This window comes from Haliotis rufescens, unplaced genomic scaffold (assembly GCF_023055435.1).
Source record: "Haliotis rufescens isolate VD_foot unplaced genomic scaffold, xgHalRufe1.0.p SCAF_88, whole genome shotgun sequence".
In the NCBI taxonomy this organism is placed as follows: Eukaryota; Metazoa; Mollusca; class Gastropoda; order Lepetellida; family Haliotidae; genus Haliotis; species Haliotis rufescens.
The window spans coordinates 404202-428837 of record NW_025964381.1 but is presented as its reverse complement, the minus strand read 5'-3'; the positions used below and the strand labels follow the sequence as shown (position 1 = coordinate 428837).

General features: G+C 44.5%; 1 protein-coding gene across 4 annotated transcripts in view; it reads left to right on the top strand.

Moving 5' to 3' along the window:
- Positions 1 to 167: 167 nt before the first annotated feature.
- LOC124114576 (centrosomal protein of 63 kDa-like) overlaps positions 168 to 24636 on the top strand; it is a 45979-nt gene continuing 21510 nt past the window's right edge. Inside the window, exons 1-10 of one of the 4 annotated variants that reach the window (XM_048390231.1) lie at positions 168 to 398; positions 1773 to 1858; positions 3301 to 3490; positions 9807 to 9902; positions 12022 to 12165; positions 13525 to 13638; positions 14318 to 14452; positions 18263 to 18382; positions 21660 to 21805; positions 23099 to 23185. In XM_048390231.1, coding sequence (XP_048246188.1) covers positions 1812 to 1858; positions 3301 to 3490; positions 9807 to 9902; positions 12022 to 12165; positions 13525 to 13638; positions 14318 to 14452; positions 18263 to 18382; positions 21660 to 21805; positions 23099 to 23185 — 1079 coding nt within the window. In that variant the 5' untranslated portion in view covers positions 168 to 398; positions 1773 to 1811. The other 3 variants (XM_048390232.1, XM_048390234.1, XM_048390233.1) reach the window with 3 other exon arrangements.

Below are 24636 nucleotides of genomic sequence, written 5' to 3'. Positions count from 1 at the left end.
AATACACTGCTTTTCGAATACTTTGTATATATTTTGTCGTAAAAAAAAATATTAGGCAAATATTTGTTTACTATGTGAAAAATTATCTTTCAATACATAAAGGAATGGTGGAATTATGGAATAGGTTTTTGTTTAGTAGTACAAAACGTTATATCCGGCGGAAATCGGCCAGTTTGTGGCTGTATTTACAAACTGAGCCCGGGAGATTTGGAAGTTTTGAATGTCAATCCAACTCAGTTTTTATTTTAGTGATAAAACCAAAGACCAGCAACATTGGTGATAAAAATCGAAGATGTTCTTCTCTACGGTATCTTTAGATATCACTTAATCATGCAAATAAACCTTCGCTGTGTCCTGTACTTTTTCTGAAACCAACCAGAACAAGCAGTAACATGTTTGTAAGTTGATGTCGTAAATGGAATAATCAATCACTTTCAATGTCAGACGATTTATCCTTGTTGTAAATTACTGTTGAGTGGATATTTATGGTCACGAATTGGATTAGAAACTTGCTCAAAATCATGTTTGAACTCAAAGGTTTGACATTCTTCTCAGAATATGGGACTACCATTTTGGTTTAGCTGTTTTGGGGCCCACGTTTATTTTTGAACTCAAACAGAATGTAATTGTCAAAACAGAATATAATAGTCAGACAGGACTATTTCCCAATATAAGGTAGTGGTTAAAGTAAGCTTATTCTGACTTATTCTTTTACATGTCCTTTTTCTGTCTTTCAAAGGTTCAACATGTTCAATGAATAACTACAATGAAGGATGCATCATGTTTACACAATCAAGATTCATCACTGATACATTGTAGAAAGTCTGATGTCTGAAACTATTTATCTGTGAACCTGTTTTTACTTCAGTACCACAAGAGTACAGACAATAAATATTTCAAATCTGAACAAAATGCAGTGAATTAATTTGTTTTGACTGTCTTGAGCACGTTGAGTAAGCAGATTATTTAGCATGTTTAGTTGTCAGATTAGGTGCTTACTTAATTTATCATCAGATTAACACATACTCCCTGTTTAGTGTAGTACCTGAACAGGTTTCAACAAATGTTCATTGAGGTATTACCATATTTTAATTTTTAATCTCTGATCACAGGGAAGGGTTATACAAATGAAAAATAAATCCCACATGTCTGTGAGAGTATATGAAATATGCTAATCAAATGTCATTATGCTGCTATTTGATTACAATTCTTATTACTTTCGAGGACCATATTTTAAACCACACTAACTTCCATTTTCTTAAATATTTACATTTAACATTGGGCTGGTTTCGTCCATCTGTTTCAGCCTTTTGTGCAATCTGTGGTGGTCGTAAGAGACCCGTGAAGATCCGGGGTAGAATAGGTCTTCAGCAACCCATGCTTGTCATAGGAGGCGACTAACAGGATCGGGTGGTCAGGCTCGCTGACTTGGTTGATGCATGTCATCATATGCCAAATGCGTGGATCGATGCTCATGATGTCAATCACTGGATTGTCTGGTCCAGACTCGATTATTAACAGACCGCAGTCATATAGCTAGAATATTGCTGAGTGCTGCGTTAAACAACAAACAATACATAGTCGTAAGAGGTGACGCAATGGATCATGAGGTCTTGGTTAATTATGTATAATCATACCTTTACAACATATCATTGCTCATGATATAAATCACTGGATTGTCTGGTTCAGACTTTATGATTTACAGGTCACATATAGCTGGAATATTACTGTGGCATCAAAAGACAAAATAACTTAATTATTTTCTGTTTCAGATGATGGTCTTTGGTGTATATTCGAGCTGAGAAAACAGAATGGAAAAACTCTCTGGTCTTTGGCTTGAGTTGCAAAAAAACAATAAGTAAGTTACCAAGCATCAGCATGCCATTGTAGGTGTCTCACTCTCCAAATTTAAGATGACATTTTGCAATATGTTTTGGGGCTGAACCTTGATAGGCCTGCTATGGTAGGAGATTGTTTGAAAGTGTACTTGTTTTGTTTTATGTCTGTCAGTAATGGTGGGGGGCACAGGTGGCCCAGTCGTCTAAGGCGCCGCAATTCGCTGTGCAGTGTTGCGTCCCTTGGGCACGCCAGAAACCTATGATTGTGGGTTCGAATCCCGGTTCGCCCCGATTATGTTTCTAGGTTTGTCAGCACCATACCCGTGCTCGTGGGTTTTACCGAAGTGATAAACGTCTGAGACCTGCATCACTTCAGGCTTTCCTCCCACATTAAGCTGACACGCCGTGATATAACTGGAAAACTGTTAAAAGCGGCGTTAAACCAAACTCACTCACTCACTCACTCAGTAATGGTGAGTCCCTCCAAGTCGTCCAGCAGTGTTAAACACATAATTTCAGTGTTGTGTAATGTGTGTAGAGGTGTGCAGTGTTAAGTACAATGTTTACCACAAAGTGGATTGCCAACATTTTGTATAAATTTGCCATATATTTCTTTCACATTGATCTTATATTGTGCATTGTATTTTCATTGATTCTTTTTCACTTTTTGTGACACTGTTGTTCCAAAAAAGTTCATTGAAAAACAGAATCCTAACAACTGTCGCCAAAGTACCAGATAAGCATAAAATACACAAAACGAAAACCACATAACCACATTATTACAATACAATCATGTACTTTGTTGCCTAGATTACTTGGAAGTAGTACAAGCTTGCCATAAAAGGTTACATTGCTTGTTGTAAGAGGCAACTCACAGGATCGGTAGTCAGGCTCGCTGACTTGGATGATGCATGTCATCGTATCCCAATTGCGTGGGTCGATGCTCATGATATCAATCACAGGGTTGTCTGGTCCAGATTCTATTATTTACAAGCTGCTGTCATTCAGCTGGAATATGGCTGAGTGCGGCGTTAAACAACAAACAAACAATCAAACAAACTGGGGGTAACATCATTTCAGGAGCTGATGGTCACATTAACAATGTTGCATAGTATGTTGCCTAGGTTACCAGGGGAGGGGTTGACGTAATGAAAACAGGAGATGTTTGACAAATTATATCAATATTGTGTAACATAATTACACTACTACCTGCTGTGTTGCCTAGGTTACCAGGAGGGGGGTTGACGTCGAGTCAGGAGGTGATGGCCACATTATTACACTACTACGTGCTGTGTTGCCTAGGTTACCAGGAGGGGGGTTGATGTCGTCGAGTCAGGAGGTGATGGCCACATTATTACACAACTAAGTGCTGTGTTGCCTAGGTTACCAGGAGGGGGGTTGATGTCGTCGAATCAGGAGGTGATGGCCACATTATTACACTACTACGTGCTGTGTTGCCTAGGTTACCGGGAGGGGGGTTGACGTCGTCGTGTCAGGAGGAGCTGCTGGAGCTGATGAGGCAGCTGGACATCATGTTGACTGCGAAACGAAGAGACTGGGAACACGAGACCGCGGCCATCAGGAGTCAGCTGGAGATGAAGGACAAGGAGCTGAACATCCAGACCACGACACTCGAACACAAGAACAGACAGGTGAATCTTACAAGAGTTGTATATGTTGATGACTTGTTTCAGCATTAGGCAACAATCACGTACTCACTTTGAGATTTCCTCCATTTCTTGGAACTATAATATGACTGAAATTCTGTTGAAACTCCCTCTCTCCTTCACTAGGACAATGCCCTGTGAGAGTGCCAGTGTGAATGTCGATGTTGTTTACTCACATGTTAGCGTGCCAGTGTGAATGTCGATATTGTTTACTCACACGTGAGAGTGCCAGTGTGAATGTCGATGTTGTTTACTCACATGTGAGCGTGCCAGTGTGAATGTCGATGTTGTTTACTCACATGTGAGCGTGCCAGTGTGAATGTCGATATTGTTTACTCACACGTGAGCATGCCAGTGTGAATGTCCATATTGTTTACTCACATGTGAGCGTGCCAGTGTGAATGTCAATGTTGTTTACTCACATGTGAGCGTGCCAGTGTGAATGCCGATGTTGTTTACTCACATGTGAGCGTGCCAGTGTTAATGTCAATGTTGTTTACTCACACGTGAGCATGCCAGTGTGAATGCCGATGTTGTTTACTCACATGTGAGCGTGCCAGTGTTAATGTCGATATTGTTTACTCACATGTGAGCATGCCAGTGTGAATGCCGATGTTGTTTACTCACATGTGAGCGTGCCAGTGTGAATGCCGATGTTGTTTACTCACATGTGAGCGTGCCAGTGTGAATGCCGATGTTGTTTACTCACATGTGAGCGTGCCCGTCTGAATGCCGATGTTGTTTACTCACATGTGAGCATGCCAGTGTGAATGCCGATGTTGTTTACTCACATGTGAGCGTGCCAGTGTGAATGCTGATGTTGTTTACTCACATGTGAGCGTGCCAGTGTGAATGTCGATGTTGTTTACTCACATGTGAGTGTGCCAGTGTGAATGTCCATGTTGTTTACTCACATGTGAGCGTGCCAGTGTGAATGTCGATGTTGTTTACTCACATGTGAGCGTGCCAGTTTGAATGTTGATATTGTTTACTCACATGTGAGCGTGCCAGTGTGAATGCCGATGTTGTTTACTCACATGTGAGCGTGCCAGTGTGAATGCCGATGTTGTTTACTCACATGTGAGCGTGCCAGTGTGAATGTCGATGTTGTTTACTCACATGTGAGCGTGCCAGTGTGAATGCTGATGTTGTTTACTCACATGTGAGCGTGCCAGTGTGAATGCCGATGTTGTTTACTCACATGTGAGCGTGCCAGTGTGAATGTCGATGTTGTTTACTCACATGTTAGCGTGCCAGTGTGAATGTCCATGTTGTTTACTCACATGTGAGCGTGCCAGTGTGAATGTCGATATTGTTTACTCACATGTGAGCATGCCAGTGTGAATGTCCATGTTGTTTACTCACATGTGAGCGTGCCAGTGTGAATGTTGATATTGTTTACTCACATGTGAGCATGCCAGTGTGAATGTCCATGTTGTTTACTCACATGTGAGAGTGCCAGTGTGAATGTCGATATTGTTTACTCACATGTGAGCATGCCAGTGTGAATGTCCATGTTGTTTACTCACATGTGAGAGTGCCAGTGTGAATGCCGATGTTGTTTACTCACATGTGAGCGTGCCAGTGTGAATGTCGATGTTGTTTACTCACATGTTAGCGTGCCAGTGTGAATGTCCATGTTGTTTACTCACATGTGAGCGTGCCAGTGTGAATGTCGATATTGTTTACTCACATGTGAGCATGCCAGTGTGAATGTCCATGTTGTTTACTCACATGTGAGCGTGCCAGTGTGAATGTCGATATTGTTTACTCACATGTGAGCATGCCAGTGTGAATGTCCATGTTGTTTACTCACATGTGAGAGTGCCAGTGTGAATGTCGATATTGTTTACTCACATGTGAGCGTGCCAGTGTGAATGTCGATGTTGTTTACTCACATGTGAGCGTGCCAGTGTGAATGTCCATGTTGTTTACTCACATGTGAGCGTGCCAGTGTGAATGTCGATGTTGTTTACTCACATGTGAGCGTGCCAGTGTGAATGTCGATGTTGTTTACTCACATGTGAGCGTGCCAGTGTGAATGTCGATGTTGTTTACTCACATGTGAGCGTGCCAGTGTGAATGCCGATATTGTTTACTCACATGTGAGAGTGCCAGTGTGAATGTCCATGTTGTTTACTCACATGTGAGCATGCCAGTGTGAATGTTGATGTTGTTTACTCCAGGGGTCCGGAAACCGTCATATGCGCCAGACATGTCCGATTGGGAATCTCAAATGTCCGGTTTAAAATATTGCTTACCGGACGTTTTAAAAAGTATTGTTCGGACATTCTTAAATTTTGACCGGATATGATCAACAGTTAGGACTGAGCAGTTTCTGTCTGCAGTTGCAACACAATTAAGATTATCTACACTGACAAGCTTTGTTTGTTTTGATTGCTGTAAATACATCGTACCTACATGATAGTCCAATCGGTCAGTCACTGTAATAGGCAATAAACTGAGTTGACACTGATTAATCAAGGATTAATTACTGAGAACATCTTGTTAATTTGCGTGAAAGGTGTTTATAACTGTACATAAATACCTTGCATCATCGATGTACCCCAATCCATTATTAATAACAGACTTAAGCATCACATCTCTACCAACAGACTTATAAGCCCAGACCAGAGCGGCTTCACAAATAACAGACAAACACTAGACCACATCCTTCACCTAGAACAAGACATTAGAACAGCCCAATCAATGAAACAATACACACTGGCCATTTTTATAGATTTTAGCAAAGCTTTCGACATGGTCTGGCATACCGGCCTTCTAAAAAAACTTGAAAACAATCAGATCAATGGGAGAATATTAAACTTCATTCACTCGTTCCTATCAGACAGACACATTACCGTTAAATCCCATCAAACCCTCTCCGACACTCACCCCATTGAAAACGGCACCCCACAAGGAAGCATCTTATCGCCAATGCTATTTAATTTTATGATTAATGATATCTTTTCAGACACCAAAAACACTGAAAAAATCACTACTGCAAAATTTGCAGATGACGTTTCCTTTTGGACCTCCTCGGCCTCCATCAATTTATTAAAAACTAGAATGCAATCTGCGTTAAACAACATTCAAAATTGGGCTTCCAAATGGGGATTCCAAATTAACACCAATAAAACCACCGGCATGCTATTTAAAAAACAGTATATGCAAAATTACACACCCAAACTTCACCTTAATGACAAAATAATTTACATATCAAAAAGAAGCCAAGTTCTTAGGGTTACATTTGACCAACACCTTACATGGGGCCCCCAAATACTGAAAATGGTCAACTCTTGTGAAAAAGATTTAAATTTAATGAGAGCTATTAAAGGTAATAATTGGGGGTCCGACAAGCAAACCCTCCTCAACATCTACAAAACACTCATTCAATCCAAAATCGACTATGCCGCTCCGGTCCTAAGCGGCATCTCAACTACTAACTATAACAAAATAAAATCAATCCAATACAAGGCCCTCAAAATAGCCACCGGCACTAGGACTGGGACCTCACATCACGCCTTCCTACTAATCACAAATACACTCTCCATCAAACACCGAATACAACAAACCATTCTCAACTACTGGGCTGGGGCACAACACAATCCAATTTTTAAATTAATAAAACAAAAATACAACAACATCAACAAACAGACGGCACACAAATTCCAAAATTCCCCTGACCAAGCTCCATATATGACCCACCTGCACAAGCTAATACTCACCCACAATCTAAGCAACATAATACATACACCCCCCTCCCTACAATACATAGCCGACCTCCCCTCCCCCCCCAGTAGATACAACCCTCCACAAACTGTTCACACCAAGCAACGGCATCCCAGCTGAAAATAAGGCAAAACTAACACTTACACACATCCATAATAACTGGCCTACACACACTCACATCTACACAGACGCATCCCAATCAAATGACAAGACAGGATTAGGAATACACATAGACCAAACACCCCAGGTCACTACTAACTTTCACTATAAAAATTTCACAATCAATAACACAGGGGAACTACTAGCAATCCTTACAGCAATACACGCTACCAAAACAATTAACCAACAAAAATTCCTAATAATATCCGACTCACTAACGTCACTCAAACAAATATAAAACAAACACTCCAGAACACGTCCAGACGTCGACCTTATCAACAATATTATTACTCTCACAAACCAACTCAATAACAACAACAAACAAATCAGTCTACTCTGGGCCCCGGGACACACCAATATACCAGGAAATAACACAGCTCACATTGCAGCCAAAATAGCCACCCAACAGCCATCTCTTGAAATTTACTTCCATACCTCGAAAGTAGAAATCAAGAATAAAATAAAAAGGTCTATCAAACTCCAAAACTACAATAACATAATCGAAAACACCAATTCGCAATGGCTCAGATCAATTTTTACGCAACCCAATCTAAAATGTCGCAACTTCAACAACTCCAACCACCTTGATAATCTCATATCAAGAATTATTAGCGGCAACACAAACCTCAACCACAATCTCCACAAACAAGGAAGACACCCGGACGGAAATTGTATATACTGTAAAAAACCTGAAGACTTGTACCATATTTTTAACAGCTGTCCTTTCTATAACACCCTTCACTCTGAACTCTACCTAGCTGTCCCCCCTAACTATAAACTAAACCTCACACTACTCCTCAACCCTTCCAACCCTATCCACATCCTCAATGCAATAACACAATTTATCATGAAAGCAGACCTCCTAGACAGAAGTTAGAATCTCCCAAACAAAACTAAATAAAATTACTTTGCTCTAGTCAACAATCTCCATTAACTTTCGGATCGGGATCCAAATTTCCAACGCGAGCCGTCCTCTCCGACATCCGCGCCCAAAACCCAGTTATCCACACACTAAACAAAGACACCTGTTTAGCCAGCCAGCGCCTACCACAAGCCCACACCGCTCGCCACCTAACCAAGCCATACCCACCCACCCCCCCCCCACCCCCCGGATTACCGGCTTATACAGTCCCTTCATTAAACCCCTGTTTCTTTCTTTAATCAACCACTCCCTATATTTATTAATGCAGCCTAACTGCATACTTACAATCACCCAATATGCTGTACCAACCCAACCTTCACCCGGTAAGATAAAGTTACGGCCCCACGTCTCTTAATGAAAATAACACCCCCAGTAATAATACTCTCTAGTACCTTCTCTAGGATAGCATAGGTTACCCCCCGGTTAGTTTCAGTTTTTGGGGTATGGTGATTCTTTTATTTAACCTATTTATCATTACTTCCCCACCTACCCCGTCCGCGAAATGCAATAAATGCGAAGCGGACGTAAAATCATTAAATCAGTCAGATGTACCTCATTATCCTCACAATGTTACGATACGTAACCTCAGACAAGAAGCGAAAGCATGACGACAGCCAGTCGACCGATGCAGATCAGTCGAGCAGATCTGCCAAACCCTCAAAGTCTAGACGATCATTTTGTAAGTCGTGGCTAACGAATTTCACTTGGTTGACATACAATGAAGATTTGCAGATTTTATTGTTTTCAGTAGCTAGTCGTATATTGAATCTTGATTGACCGCCATTTTGCTTTCTCGGACGATCGATATCAATTTTTTTTATGGTCAATAAGTACAGATGAAAAAAGTATTCAAATAACTATTGCTCTCAACGATATTTTAGTATTTGTGATTAAATTATCTGTCTTGTTTTAAAAAAATCTTTAGTTTAAAAAAAACTTTTCCCGTGTGGTCACGTGATAACCAAATATGGGATAATAGTCTCGATCCAAATGTTACAACGCGTACACTTGAGCAGACTCATGAATATAACTCCTGAATATTAATTAGACCGTTTACTACGTTAACAGATCATTATTATAAGTTATAACAGAAACAAACGTATGTTTTCCATGTATATCTAAAATGGTATTATTTGTTATTAATTGTCCGGTGAATTAAACAAGTTAAATTGAAACAATTCATAATTCATCATATTATGAATACGTAAACTTGTAATGTGTGTGAAAAGTCGTACTAAAATACGCTATTTGAAGGGGGGCGTGGCCTAAATGCAAATGTCCGATTGGGATTTTAAATTTTCCGGACCCCTGGTTTACTCACATGTGAGAGTGCCAGTGTGAATGTCGATGCTGTTTACTCACATGTGAGAGTGCCAGTGTGAATGTCCATGCTGTTTACTCACATGTGATCGTGCCAGTGTGAATGTCGATGTTGTTTACTCACATGTGAGCGACCAAGTGTGAATGTCGATATTGAATCTGTTGCAGTTTGAGGACATGAGGACACAGTTGACTCAGGCGAGCCGGACCCGGGACGAGGTCGTTCAGCAGTACGAGGCGCAGGTCGTTCAACTCAGCACTGAGGTACAAAGTTAAAAAATAACCCAACTCTGTCCACGATTATCGTGTGTGTCGTGTGTTTTGTCTCCATTCTGCTATGATGAACATCCTCGTCCGTCTAGTGTGGGAATCTAAGGGGGGCCCTGGGGGTGGGGGGGGGTGGGGCAACAAGGTTGGGTTCAGGCAGTGTTCAAAATAAGTGCCTGCCCCTAGGTCTGTGGCAAGTAGATTCTGTGTCGGGCACGTAGTTTCAAAATCAAACAGGTCCTCATGGCCTGCAGTAAATGTTCATGTTTTTTATTTGACACAATGATCTGCAGTTTGTTAAATGAGGGCCTAAAGAGTTAAGTCAGGGCCTGCAGCTTCTGAAGTCTGTGGGTCCTGATGGCAGCCTGGCATTTTGTTTTTTATCAAACACTGTTCTCAGGCTCCATGGCTTGGCTGGTTGCTGGAATATCGCTGAGTGTGGAGTCAAACAAGGAACAAACAAACAGACTACACAATTTGATCCACACAGAAATATCAAATTCCAACCAAGTCTCTACCTTTTAAATTTTGGTCCACAAAATCCAGTTAAACAATTATGCCCTGTTCAATAACATACTTTCATTTTTAGACAAAGGAGAAATGTTTCTGCAGATGTTTGATCTAAAGACAAACGGATGTTGTTATAAAGTTTGTTCCTTGTGTAACCAGTTATTGGCTTCAGTGTGTTAGGACAGGGACCAGCATCTTTCTCAAGCAACTGACACCTCCAAACATCCCATTTAAATCTTTTTTTAGAAAAACTGAATACCTACGGGGGCACGGGTTGCTGGTCACTTTGTAGAGTTGCCTCCCTTAGATCATGATTGTGATGGGTTCAAATCCCCGATTCTCCCTGATCATGTTTCTAGGTTTGTCAGCACGTTACCTGTGCTGCTGGGTTTCACTAGAGTGGTAAACATCGGAGATGTCATTACTCCGGATTTCCTCCCACTTCAAGCTTACATGATGTGAAATCAAAGCATCATTTACCAAAACTCACCCCCTTTGTATTCATTTAGTCAGTCCAGGGTAGACACCATTGGTCATATCCAGGTAGTCCGCAGCTCATTCCGGACTAGTGGCTTATGCAAAATAACTGTATTTGGGGAGAAAACAAACTAGTCCCTCTACATTTTCACTAGTCTCAGAATAACGGACAAGTGACTGTGTCTATCACTGCAGTCCAGTCCAGGCTGCGCACAGGTTTTGGAAATGCCTTGATTTTTACAGTTTGTCTTCAAAAGGCCTTAAATCGGCATTCGCCTTGAAGGGGGCAGTCGTCTAAGGCGCTGCAATTCTCTGTGAGGAGTTGTGTCCCTTGGGCACGCCAGAAACTTATGTTTGTAGTTTCGAATCCCGGTTCGCCCCGATTATGTTTCTAGGTTTGTCAGCACCATACCCATGCTCGTGGGTTTCACCGAAGTGGTAAATGTCCGAGACCTTCATCACTTTGGGCTTTCCTCCCATATTAAGCTGACACGCCACGATATGACTGGAATACTGTTAAAAGTGGCATTAAACACATCTCACTCACTCATTCGCTTTGAAAAGATCCCGAAAATAAACAACCTGACTTGGAAAACCTTGAATTACTCCCTAACTACACATGAGTTTTTTTACTATTTATGTGGGAAACACAAAAAGTGCTTGTGAATGTCCACAAAGCTGTAATGTTGCAGCATAACAAGTAATTTAAACCTTGCAGCTGATATTGCATACCTCCTTTGCATGACGATTTCTTGAACTACGAGTGTTCTACCAAATCTATACAGGGATCATATTTGCCTTGAATTGACTGCAAGTCCCTTGAAAAGGCCTTGAATTTGTTGAGGACAAATCTACACCGACTCTGATTCAACAAAGTATCCTAGGGGACTTTGGGTTAGTCTAGTGGTTAAAGCCTTCACTCGTCACACCAACGACCCGGGTTCGATTCCCCTCATGGGTACAATGTGTGAATCCCATTTCTGGTGTCCCCCGCTGTGATATTGCTGGAATATTGCTTCATGCGGCGTAAAACCATACTCACTCACTCACTCACTCAAGTATCCTGGGATTACTGCTGCAGCCATGATGGTCACATGACACGTTGTTTACGATGGCGTGTCTGTCCCAGGTGCAGAGGATGAAGCGGGAGTATGAGAAGCTCCAGAAGAAACACTCCCGCCACACGAAGGAGGCGCACCGCCTCAAGGCGGAAACCACCACCGAGATCGAGGGCGGCAGGACCGAGATGAAACGACTGCGAGAAAAGATGGAGGTGAGAGGAAGCTGTTGGACCATATATTGGTCCTGCTGTGCACGGGGTAAAATATCTCAATTTTCTTTCATGCATGCGCACTGGAGTTATTCATGCAACGAAGAACAAAAAACAAAGAAAAATCACATTTTTGATTGACATTTTCAACCCTGTATACACGGATTGTGAAAGTTTCTACAGGTAATAGATATGAATTGAGTATTGCTGACAATTTCAAAGTCGGTGATTTTCCTCCTTGTGGCTACTCAAACCAAAGGGAGGTAACTCTAATCTGAAGTTGTCGTGCTTGCTAATCACGGCAGGTTTGAAATACGATTTTCGAGGCATACTTTATGTTTTATTGATAACTAACCGCAACAATTGAGACAATCAATTATTTTTCATAGTGTATACAGATTGTTGCTGTTTTTATATTACTATCGATATTGTACAATCGTAGGGCAGACAAGTGCAGTACGCCGATAGTTCAATATATAGTTAGACTCCAGGGATGTAACTCTGATTTAGTACGTTATTATGGCCTAATGTCCCTGTGGTCTGTTAGCTGTAGTCCTTGCTGTACCACTGTTCAAATAGTAGTGTGATCACGTTTGGCACCACGGCATCACACTTCTTTATAACAATTCTTATCTCAAAATGTAGATGTAAGAAAAGTCATGATACTAAACATACAAATATCATCGAAGGCCCAACCAAAACATATTGAGTAAATGACTGAGGCTTTTGAACTCCAATAAATACAAAAGTATTTTACCATCTATGTCCTGATACATGAGTCAGTTTGTTGTGATGTTCATGATCTTAGGCCAGATTTTTTTTAAAACTTGGTTTACAAATTTTCCGATTCACATTTAAATGTGATTTTTAAATCAGTTTTTTATTCCGCTGACCAGAAATAAGTAAAATGTTATAAAAAAAACACATTCATTGTTGCTGTCAACTTAATATTGTAAAAAATATCCAAAAAGTCTGGCCTAACCCGTGTGTTTGTGTATTGGATGGCCCAACCCGTGTGTTTGTGTATTGGATGGCCCAACCCATGTGTATGTGTGTTTGTGTATTGGATGGCACAACCCATGTGTATGTATGTTTGTGTATTGGATGGCCAAACCCATGTGTATGTGTGTTTGTGTATTGGATGGCCCAACCCGTGTGTTTGTGTATTGGATGGCCCAACCTGTGTGTATGTGTGTTTGTGTATTGGATGGCCCAACATGTTCGTTTGTGTATTGGATGGCCTAACCCGTTTGTTTGTGTATTGGATGGCCTAACCCGTGTTGTTGTGTATTGGATGGCCTAACCCGTGTTGTTGTGTATTGGATGGCCTAACCCGTGTTGTTGTGTATTGGTTGGCCGCAGGACTACCATGCGAGGCTGCAGGACAGCGAGCAGCAGCGCAAGATGCTGAAGAAACAGCTGGACACGGTGGAAGCCCAGAAGAGGGCGCTGGCAGAGAAGTGTGAATTTGTACAGGTAGGACTGATGTTGTTTTGTTTTTGTTCTTATATAAACATATTTTATTCACAAGGAAACTGTCCCCGTGGTCTAGTGGTAGAGTGTCCGGCCGGAGAACGGATGGTCCGGGGTTCGATCCCTGGCTGTGTCATATCAAAAGATGTTAAAAGATGGTACTTGTTGTTACCCTGTCTGGCGCTCAACATTAAAGGGTGGCCGGCTCGGAGTCAGTATACTGTGTCTGAGTGGGGTATTCATGCGGCATGGTATCTCAGTGAGCTAGCACTACAAATCGGCGTCAGTCCGGACTAGTACAAGCAGCCACACACACACGTGGATGCACGTCGCTATATAAGTGCAATAATCTTGATTGCGACATTAAACCCCATTTCACCTCACCACCTCTCTCACAAGGAAGAGTGGGCATAAGATTTCACAACTTAAGTAGAACTCTTCCAAAATATTTATATGATTCGCATTATCACATAATGTGACTTCAACAAAACTGTCTTCTAAACAACCACACAAGCACCCTGAAATTCTATGCAATGTAATAAGTGAGTTCTTATCTTTTCTTTTTCTAAATTTTAAAACTTGTCCTGTCTCAAGTGAAGTTTTATTTACAAAACGATTGTTGAGTATTTATTGAGTGAAAGGTTCTGGACTTTTGTAGAAAGAAGTTTGTCCTGTGTTTCAGCAACAGTCTCAGACCTACCAATCCCAGATCGACCGGCGCAGACAGCTCCAAGACAACACCGAACTCAACCTGAAGACAACTATCACCCAGCTGGAGGGTCAGGCAGAGAGACAGGCAGACACCGTCACCACACAGGTAGGCAGAGAGACAGGCAGACACCGTCACCACACAGGTAGGGAGACAGGCAGACATCGTCACCACACAGGTAGGGAGACAGGCAGACACCATCACCACACAGGTAGGGAGACAGGCAGACACCGTCACCACACAGGTAGGGAGACAGACAGACACCGTCACCACACAGGTAGGGAGACAGGCAGACATCGTCACCACACAGGTAGGGAGACAGGCAGACATCGTCACCACACAGGTAGGGAGACAGGCAGACACCATCACCACACAGGTAGGGAGACAGGCAGACATCGTCACCACACAGGTAGGGAGACAGGCAGACACCATCACCACACAGGTAGGGAGACAGGCAGACATCGTCACCACACAGGTAGGGAGACAGGCAGACACCGTCACCACACAGGTAGGGAGACAGGCAGACATCGTCACCACACAGGTAGGGAGACAGGCAGACACCGTCACCACACAGGTAGGGAGACAGACAGACACCGTCACCACACAGGTAGGGAGACAGGCAGACATCGTCACCACACAGGTAGGGAGACAGGCAGACATCGTCACCACACAGGTAGGGAGACAGGCAGACACCGTCACCACACAGGTAGGGAGACAGGCAGACACCGTCACCACACAGGTAGGGAGACAGGCAGACACCGTCACTACACAGGTAGGGGGACAGGCAGACACCGTCACCACACAGGTAGGGGGACAGGCAGACACCGTCACCACACAGGTAGGCAGAGAGACAGGCAGACACCGTCACCACACAGGTAGGGAGACAGGCAGACACCGTCACCACACAGGTAGGGAGACAGGCAGACACCGTCACCACACAGGTAGGGAGACAGGCAGACACCGTCACTACACAGGTAGGGGGACAGGCAGACACCGTCACTACACAGGTAGGGAGACAGGCAGACACCGTCACTACACAGGTAGGGGGACAGGCAGACACCGTCACTACACAGGTAGGGGGACAGGCAGACACCGTCACCACACAGGTAGGCAGACAGGCAGACACCGTCACCACACAGGTAGGGAGACAGGCAGACACCGTCACCACACAGGTAGGGAGACAGGCAGACACCGTCACCACACAGGTAGGGAGACAGGCAGACACCGTCACCACACAGGTAGGGAGACAGGCAGACACCGTCACCACACAGGTAGGGAGACAGGCAGACACCGTCACCACACAGGTAGGGAGACAGGCAGACACCGTCACCACACAGGTAGGGAGACAGGCAGACACCGTCACCACACAGGTAGGGAGACAGGCAGACACCGTCACCACACAGGTAGGGAGACAGGCAGACACCGTCACCACACAGGTAGGGAGACAGGCAGACACCGTCACCACACAGGTAGGGAGACAGGCAGACACCGTCACCACACAGGTAGGGAGACAGGCAGACACCGTCACTACACAGGTAGGGGGACAGGCAGACACCGTCACTACACAGGTAGGGAGACAGGCAGACACCGTCACTACACAGGTAGGGGGACAGGCAGACACCGTCACTACACAGGTAGGGGGACAGGCAGACACCGTCACCACACAGGTAGGCAGAGAGACAGGCAGACACCGTCACCACACAGGTAGGGAGACAGGCAGACACCGTCACCACACAGGTAGGGAGACAGGCAGACACCGTCACCACACAGGTAGGGAGACAGGCAGACACCGTCACCACACAGGTAGGGAGACAGGCAGACACCGTCACCACACAGGTAGGGAGACAGGCAGACACCGTCACTACACAGGTAGGGGGACAGGCAGACACCGTCACTACACAGGTAGGGAGACAGGCAGACACCGTCACTACACAGGTAGGGGGACAGGCAGACACCGTCACCACACAGGTAGGGAGACAGGCAGACACCGTCACTACACAGGTAGGGAGACAGGCAGACACCGTCACCACACAGGTAGGGAGACAGGCAGACACCGTCACCACACAGGTAGGGAGACAGGCAGACACCGTCACTACACAGGTAGGGGGACAGGCAGACACCGTCACCACACAGGCAGAGAGACGAGCAGACACCGTCACCACACAGGTAGGCAGAGAGACAGGCAGACACCGTCACTACACAGGTAGGGGGACAGGCAGACACCGTCACCACACAGGTAGGCAGAGAGACGAGCAGACACCGTCACCACACAGGTAGGGAGACAGGCAGACACCGTCACTACACAGGTAGGGAGACAGGCAGACACCGTCACCACACAGGTAGGCAGAGAGACGAGCAGACACCGTCACCACACAGGTAGGCAGAGAGACGAGCAGACACCGTCACCACACAGGTAGGCAGAGAGACGAGCAGACACCGTCACCACACAGGTAGGGAGACAGGCAGACACCGTCACCACACAGGTAGGGGGACAGGCAGACACCGTCACCACACAGGTAGGGAGACAGGCAGACATCGTCACCACACAGGTAGGGGGACAGGCAGACACCGTCACCACACAGGTAGGGAGACAGGCAGACACCGTCACTACACAGGTAGGGAGACAGGCAGACACCGTCACCACACAGGTAGGGGGACAGGCAGACACCGTCACCACACAGGTAGGGAGACAGGCAGACACCGTCACCACACAGGTAGGGAGACAGGCAGACACCGTCACTACACAGGTAGGGAGACAGGCAGACACCGTCACCACACAGGTAGGGAGACAGGCAGACACCGTCACTACACAGGTAGGGAGACAGGCAGACACCGTCACTACACAGGTAGGGAGACAGGCAGACACCGTCACCACACAGGTAGGGAGACAGGCAGACACCGTCACTACACAGGTAGGGAGACAGGCAGACACCGTCACTACACAGGTAGGGAGACAGGCAGACACCGTCACCACACAGGTAGGCAGAGAGACAGGCAGACACCGTCACCACACAGGTAGGGAGACAGGCAGACACCGTCACCACACAGGTAGGGAGACAGGCAGACACCGTCACCACACAGGTAGGGGGACAGGCAGACACCGTCACCACACAGGTAGGGAGACAGGCAGACACCGTCACCACACAGGTAGGGAGACAGGCAGACACCGTCACCACACAGGTAGGGAGACAGGCAGACACCGTCACCACACAGGTAGGGAGACAGGCAGACACCGTCACTACACAGGTAGGGGGACAGGCAGACACCGTCACCACACAGGTAGGGAGACAGGCAGACACCGTCACCACACAGGTAGGGAGACAGGCAGACACCGTCACCACACAGGTAGGGGGACAGGCAGACACCGTCACTACACAGGTAGGGGGACAGGCAGACACCGTCACCACACAGGTAGGGGGACAGGCAGACACCGTCACCACACAGGTAGGGAGACAGGCAGACACCGTCACCACACAGGTAGGGGGACAGGCAGACACCGTCACTACACAGGTAGGGGGACAGGCAGACACCGTCACTACACAGGTAGGGGGACAGGCAGACACCGTCACCACACAGGCAGAGAGACGAGCAGACACCGTCACCACACAGGTAGGCAGAGAGACAGGCAGACACCGTCACTACACAGGTAGGGGGACAGGCAGACACCGTCACCACACAGGTAGGGAGACAGGCAGACACCGTCACCACACAGGTAGGGGGACAGGCAGACACCGTCACCACACAGGTACGTCGATGCCAGCACTGCAAGGGCAATGGGGTTACCTGGTGCTTAAGAATCAAGGCCTAAGGTCAGATCCCTCTGTGGTTACACCATGTCTGGAGCCCCTGTTGTAATTGTGCTAAATACAGGGAAAAACCCAGCTCACTCACTCACTCACTCACTTTGTTTTGAAACAGGAGGAGAAGATTCGGAAGCTGAAGGCGTCGCTGAGTGAGGCCATGAACGCTCACAAACGTGCAATGAATGACAATGAGAGACTGCTGGATGACCTGAAGAAAGCAAACACCAGTATCAGAGTAAGGGCTTCTTACTTCAAATTTAGTGTTTCATTTGACCTGTATGTACAGCAAACATGACCAAGAGAGCGTACATATCTAGATCTAGGGAGCCATAGAACAGGAATAACCATTCAACGTGTTTAGAATTCTATGCAGGGGAACCCCACTTATCCAGACACTTCGTGTTTCAAGAATTGCCCAGATAAATGAATTTGCAGATATGTGAATCACTCGGTAAACTGACCAGAGTTAGCTCCCCAACCCACCATTACAAAGAATTTTCAGCAGTTTGTGTAATGCCGCTTCATAGGCTGGAGGGGCGGTCGGGTGGCCTAGTGGTTAAAGCGTTCGCTCGTTTTTCCGAAGACCCGGGTTCGATTCCCGACATGGGTACGATGTGTGAAGCCAATTTCTGGTGTCCCCCGCCGTGATATTGCTGGAATATTGCTAAAAGCGGCGTAAAACCAAACTCACTCACTCCATACGCTGGATGTGTGCATTGGTTTTGGGGGTAGACTCTGCAGCTTTACATTTGTCACATTTTTCATATTTTTGTACTTTATGAACGTCCTTTGGAAGACACAATTTCCAGATAAGTGGGGTTTAGATTCCAATCTAAATGAGATTAATTATTTACCAAACAAATTTCTTTTAACTTAAACAATATCACTTTTGAATCAGGTTGGCATGAGTGAATATATATTTGAATGGTATAAGTAAATAGCAGCGTTCAACCATAGCCATACATGTGAAGCCAGAGTCTCATAGAATGTTGTCTGGTTAAACTCAGCCAGTCACAGTCAAATATAACATCCCAATAATCCTCTTGTCCTATCTGAGGGCGGGCAGATCAGTAATCCAATATACTTGTACAGGTACGTGTGATGAAGATGTGTTTAAAGTGTGACTGGTTACAGCAATATACTTGTACAGATACGTGTGATGAAGATGTGTTTAAAGTGTGACTGGTTACAGCAATATACTTGTACAGATACGTGTGATGAAGATGTGTTTAAAGTGTGACTGGTTACAGCAATATACTTGTACAGATACGTGTGATGAAGATGTGTTTAAAGTGTGACTGGTTACAGCAATATACTTGTACAGATACGTGTGATGAAGCTGTGTTTAAAGTGTGACTGGTTACAGCAATATACTTGTACAGATACGTGTGATGAAGATGTGTTTAAAGTGTGACTGGTTACAGCAATATACTTGTACAGATACGTGTGATGAAGATGTGTTTAAAGTGTGACTGGTTACAGCAATATACTTGTACAGATACGTGTGATGAAGATGTGTTTAAAGTGTGACTGGTTACAGCAATATACTTGTACAGATACGTGTGATGAAGATGTGTTTAAAGTGTGACTGGTTACAGCAATATACTTGTACAGATACGTGTGATGAAGCTGTGTTTAAAGTGTGACTGGTTACAGCAATATACTTGTACAGATACGTGTGATGAAGCTGTGTTTAAAGTGTGACTGGTTACAGCAATATACTTGTACAGATACGTGTGATGAAGCTGTGTTTAAAGTGTGACTGGTTACAGCAATATACTTGTACAGATACGTGTGATGAAGCTGTGTTTAAAGTGTGACTGGTTACAGCAATATACTTGTACAGATACGTGTGATGAAGCTGTGTTTAAAGTGTGACTGGTTACAGCAATATACTTGTACAGATACGTGTGATGAAGCTGTGTTTAAAGTGTGACTGGTTACAGCAATATACTTGTACAGATACGTGGTATGAAGATGTGTTTAAAGTGTGACTGGTTACAGCAATATACTTGTACAGATACGTGTGATGAAGATGTGTTTAAAGTGTGACTGGTTACAGCAATATACTTGTACAGATACACGTTATGAAGCTGTGTTTAAAGAGTGACTGGTTACAGCAATATACTTGTACAGATACGTGTGATGAAGATGTGTTTCAAGTGTGGCTGGTTACAGCAATATACTTGTACAGATACGTGTGATGAAGATGTGTTTAAAGTGTGACTGGTTACAGCAATATACTTGTACAGATACACGTTATGAAGATGTGTTTAAAGAGTGACTGGTTACAGCAATATACTTGTACAGATACGTGTGATGAAGATGTGTTTAAAGTGTGACTGGTTACAGCAATATACTTGTACAGATACACGTTATGAAGATGTGTTTAAAGAGTGACTGGTTACAGCAATATACTTGTACAGATACGTGTGATGAAGATGTGTTTAAAGTGTGACTGGTTACAGCAATATACTTGTACAGATACGTGGTATGAAGATGTGTTTAAAGTGTGACTGGTTACAGCAATATACTTGTACAGATACGTGTGATGAAGCTGTGTTTAAAGTGTGGCTGGTTACAACAATATACTTGTACAGATACGTGGTATGAAGATGTGTTTAAAGTGTGACTGGTTACAGCAATATACTTGTACAGATACGTGTGATGAAGCTGTGTTTAAAGTGTGACTGGTTACAGCAATATACTTGTACAGATACGTGTGATGAAGATGTGTTTAAAGTGTGACTGGTTACAGCAATATACTTGTACAGATACGTGTGATGAAGCTGTGTTTAAAGTGTGACTGGTTACAGCAATATACTTGTACAGATACGTGGTATGAAGATGTGTTTAAAGTGTGACTGGTTACAGCAATATACTTGTACAGATACGTGTTATGAAGCTGTGTTTAAAGTGTGACTGGTTACAGCAATATACTTGTACAGATACGTGGTATGAAGATGTGTTTAAAGTGTGACTGGTTACAGCAATATACTTGTACAGATACGTGTGATGAAGATGTGTTTAATGTGTGACTGGTTACAGCAATATACTTGTACAGATACGTGTTATGAAGATGTGTTTAATGTGTGACTGGTTACAGCAATATACTTGTACAGATACGTGTGATGAAGATGTGTTTAAAGTGTGACTGGTTACAGCAATATACTTGTACAGATACATGTGATGAAGATGTGTTTAAAGTGTGACTGGTTACAGCAATATACTTGTACAGATACGTGGTATGAAGCTGTGTTTAAAGTGTGACTGGTTACAGCAATATACTTGTACAGATACGTGGTATGAAGCTGTGTTTAAAGTGTGACTGGTTACAGCAATATACTTGTACAGATACGTGGTATGAAGCTGTGTTTAAAGTGTGACTGGTTACAGCAATATACTTGTACAGATACGTGTGATGAAGCTGTGTTTAAAGTGTGACTGGTTACAGCAATATACTTGTACAGATACGTGTGATGAAGATGTGTTTAAAGTGTGACTGGTTACAGCGAGTGGAGGGGGAGAAGCAGCAGATGGAGCTGGAGGTTCAGTCCCGGGACGACCTGCTCCGCGCGGCCAATGAGGACGCCCACCAGTACAGCCACGATGTCTCAATCCTGGAGCAGTCTCTGTCAGCCAAAGATGACATCATCAAGTAGGTCACCACATCAGGCATGTGTGCACATGTCAACTTCTCTGATTTACGTGTCGGCCATGTACGTATACTTCTCTGATTTACGTGTTGGCCATGTACATATACTTCTCTGAGTTACGTGTCGGCCATGTACGTATACTTCTCTGATTTACGTGTTGGCCATGTTCGTGTACTTCTCTGATTTACATGTTGGCCATGTACGTGTACTTCTCTGAGTTACGTGTCGGCCATGTTCGTGTACTTCTCTGATTTATGTGTTGGCCATGTTCGTGTACTTCTCTGAGTTACGTGTCGGCCATGTACGTGTACTTCTCTGATTTACGTGTTGGCCATGTACATATACTTCTCTGATTTATGTGTTGGCCATGTTCGTGTACTTCTCTGAGTTTCGTGTCGGCCATGTTCGTGTACTTCTCTGATTTATGTGTTGGCCATGTTCGTGTACTTCTCTGAGTTACGTGTCGGCCATGTTCGTGTACCTCTCTGATTAACGTGTTGGCCATGGTCATGTACTTCTCTGAGTTACGTGTCGGCCATGTACATATACCTCTCTGATTAACGTGTTGGCCATGGTCATGTATTTCTCTGAGTTACGTGTCGGCCATGTTCGTGTACTTCTCTGAGTTACGTGTTGGCCATGGTCATGTACTTCTCTGAGTTACGTGTCGTCTGTGTTTGTGTACTTCTCTGATTAACGTGTTGGCCATGTTAGTGTACTTCTCTGAGTTATGTGTCAGCCATGTTAGTGTACTTCTCTGAGTTACGTGTCGGCCATGTTCGTGTACTTCTCTGAGTTTCGTGTCGGCCATGTTTGTGTCCTTCTCTGAGTTACTTGTCGGCCATGTTCGTGTACTTCTCTGTGTTATGTGTCGGCCATGTTCGTGTACTTCTCTGAGTTACGTGTCAGCCATGTTCGTGTACTTCTCTGAGTTACGTGTTGGCCATGTTCGTGTACTTCTCTGAGTTACGTGTCAGCCATGTTCGTGTACTTCTCTGAGTTACGTGTTGGCCATGTTCGTGTACTTCTCTGAGTTACGTGTCGGCCATGTTCATGTACTTCTCAGAGTTAAGTGTCAGCCATGTACGTGTACTTCTCTGAGTTACGTGTCAGCCATGTTCGTGTACTTCTCTGAGTTACGTGTCAGCCATGTTAGTGTCCTTCTGAGTTACGTGTTGGCCATGTTCGTGTACTTCTCTGAGTTTCGTGTTGGCCATGTTTATGTTCTTCTCTGAGTTTCGTGTTGGCCATGTTTGTGTATTTCTTATTTATGCATACTGAGGATATACTTCCAGGAACCTTGGTGACAGTGCCAGACAGGAGGAGGCGGAGCAAGTGGTTCTCCTGCGTCACTCTCTCAACGAGGCGAAGGAGGAATCTAGGTAGGTGACATGTCACTGGCTGTTCTACTGTGACTTCGGAAAATACTTTGTTGATTGGACAGTCAGAGGTTTTCAGGTCACAATATCAACCTCAGAGTCAATAATTTGTTGGCCTCATCACTTTTGAAGTTCAATTTTTAAACTTATCCTTTCTCACACGATGCATTTCGCCTTCTTTCTATCCTGGTGTTGAAACACCCTAGAACATCGTTTCCAGCTTGAAAAAAAGCGAAGACATCCCAGCATCACCATGGTCACTAAACAAATGAGTCACACACTGTAATCCTGTGCATAGCGAGTCCCAGAACAGTTTAAGTCTACTGGAGCCAAGCCGGGCGACTCTTCCTCCAATTGACTCACCACAACTGTGGGACAGCTGTGGGACAACTGTGGGACAGCTGTGGGACAGCTGTGGGACAACTGTGGGACAACTGTGAGACAACTGTGGGACAGCTGTGGGACAGCTGTGGGACAGCTGTGGGACAACTGTGGGACAACTGTGAGACAACTGTGGGACAACTGTGGGACAGCTGTGGGACAACTGTTGGACAGCTGTGGGACAACTGTGGGACAACTGTGGGACAACTGTGGGACAACTGAGGGACAACTGTGGGACAGCTGTGACCTTCCGCCCCTAGCCTTACCCGTAGTCAAGACGCAAGTAGGCAGAACACATGGAATTTTTGCAGCAAACTGGACAATACCTGGCCGACCCCTTTGTCACTCAACCCCTGTGAGAAGCTAACAGGCTCCTGTTGTTCGGGACCTCTCCGACCATGTCCACGCCTCAACAAAGGGAATATTTGGTCAGTCAACTTCCAGCTCTGCACAAACAATATGTATGTTGATCACCAAACCAGCTCTAGATTGTCTAGGTCACAGTCCAACTACCCCAGGGTTTTACGTGCCGATTTTCCTGGTCCCGTAGAAAGACAGCGACAAACTTAGATTGACGTTCAACATGAAGATTATCAGTGTGCAGTACCTTGACATCTTCCCGAGGCAAGAGAGTTAACTGACTATAAAAGTCCAGTTTCCACCCTTGCCGAACTAGGCTGGTATTATGGCGTTAGATTTTGCCTGGACTAACAAGGCTATGCATAGTCCAAAATGAAATCGAAATCCGGTTTGTAAACTGAAATGCAGATTTCGGTCGATTGCAGAGCATGTGCACCGCCAACTCGTTGTCAACAGATATTTTCCAAATCTTTTCGTGTTTTTAATCAAGGTGCTCACGTGATTTGATGAACTTCACGATGTAAGACCCGTTTTATCACAATATAGACCTTGATTATCGATCAGATCGTCTTGACTGTAAGCTGCCATTTTGTTTGAAGTGAAAGCAAGTGATACGAGAGGTGGAATCTGATTGGTCCATAGGAGAGGCTTAGAAGGAACATAACCTGTAATAGCCACAGGAATTCCAGCCTAGTTCGACAAGGGTGGAAACT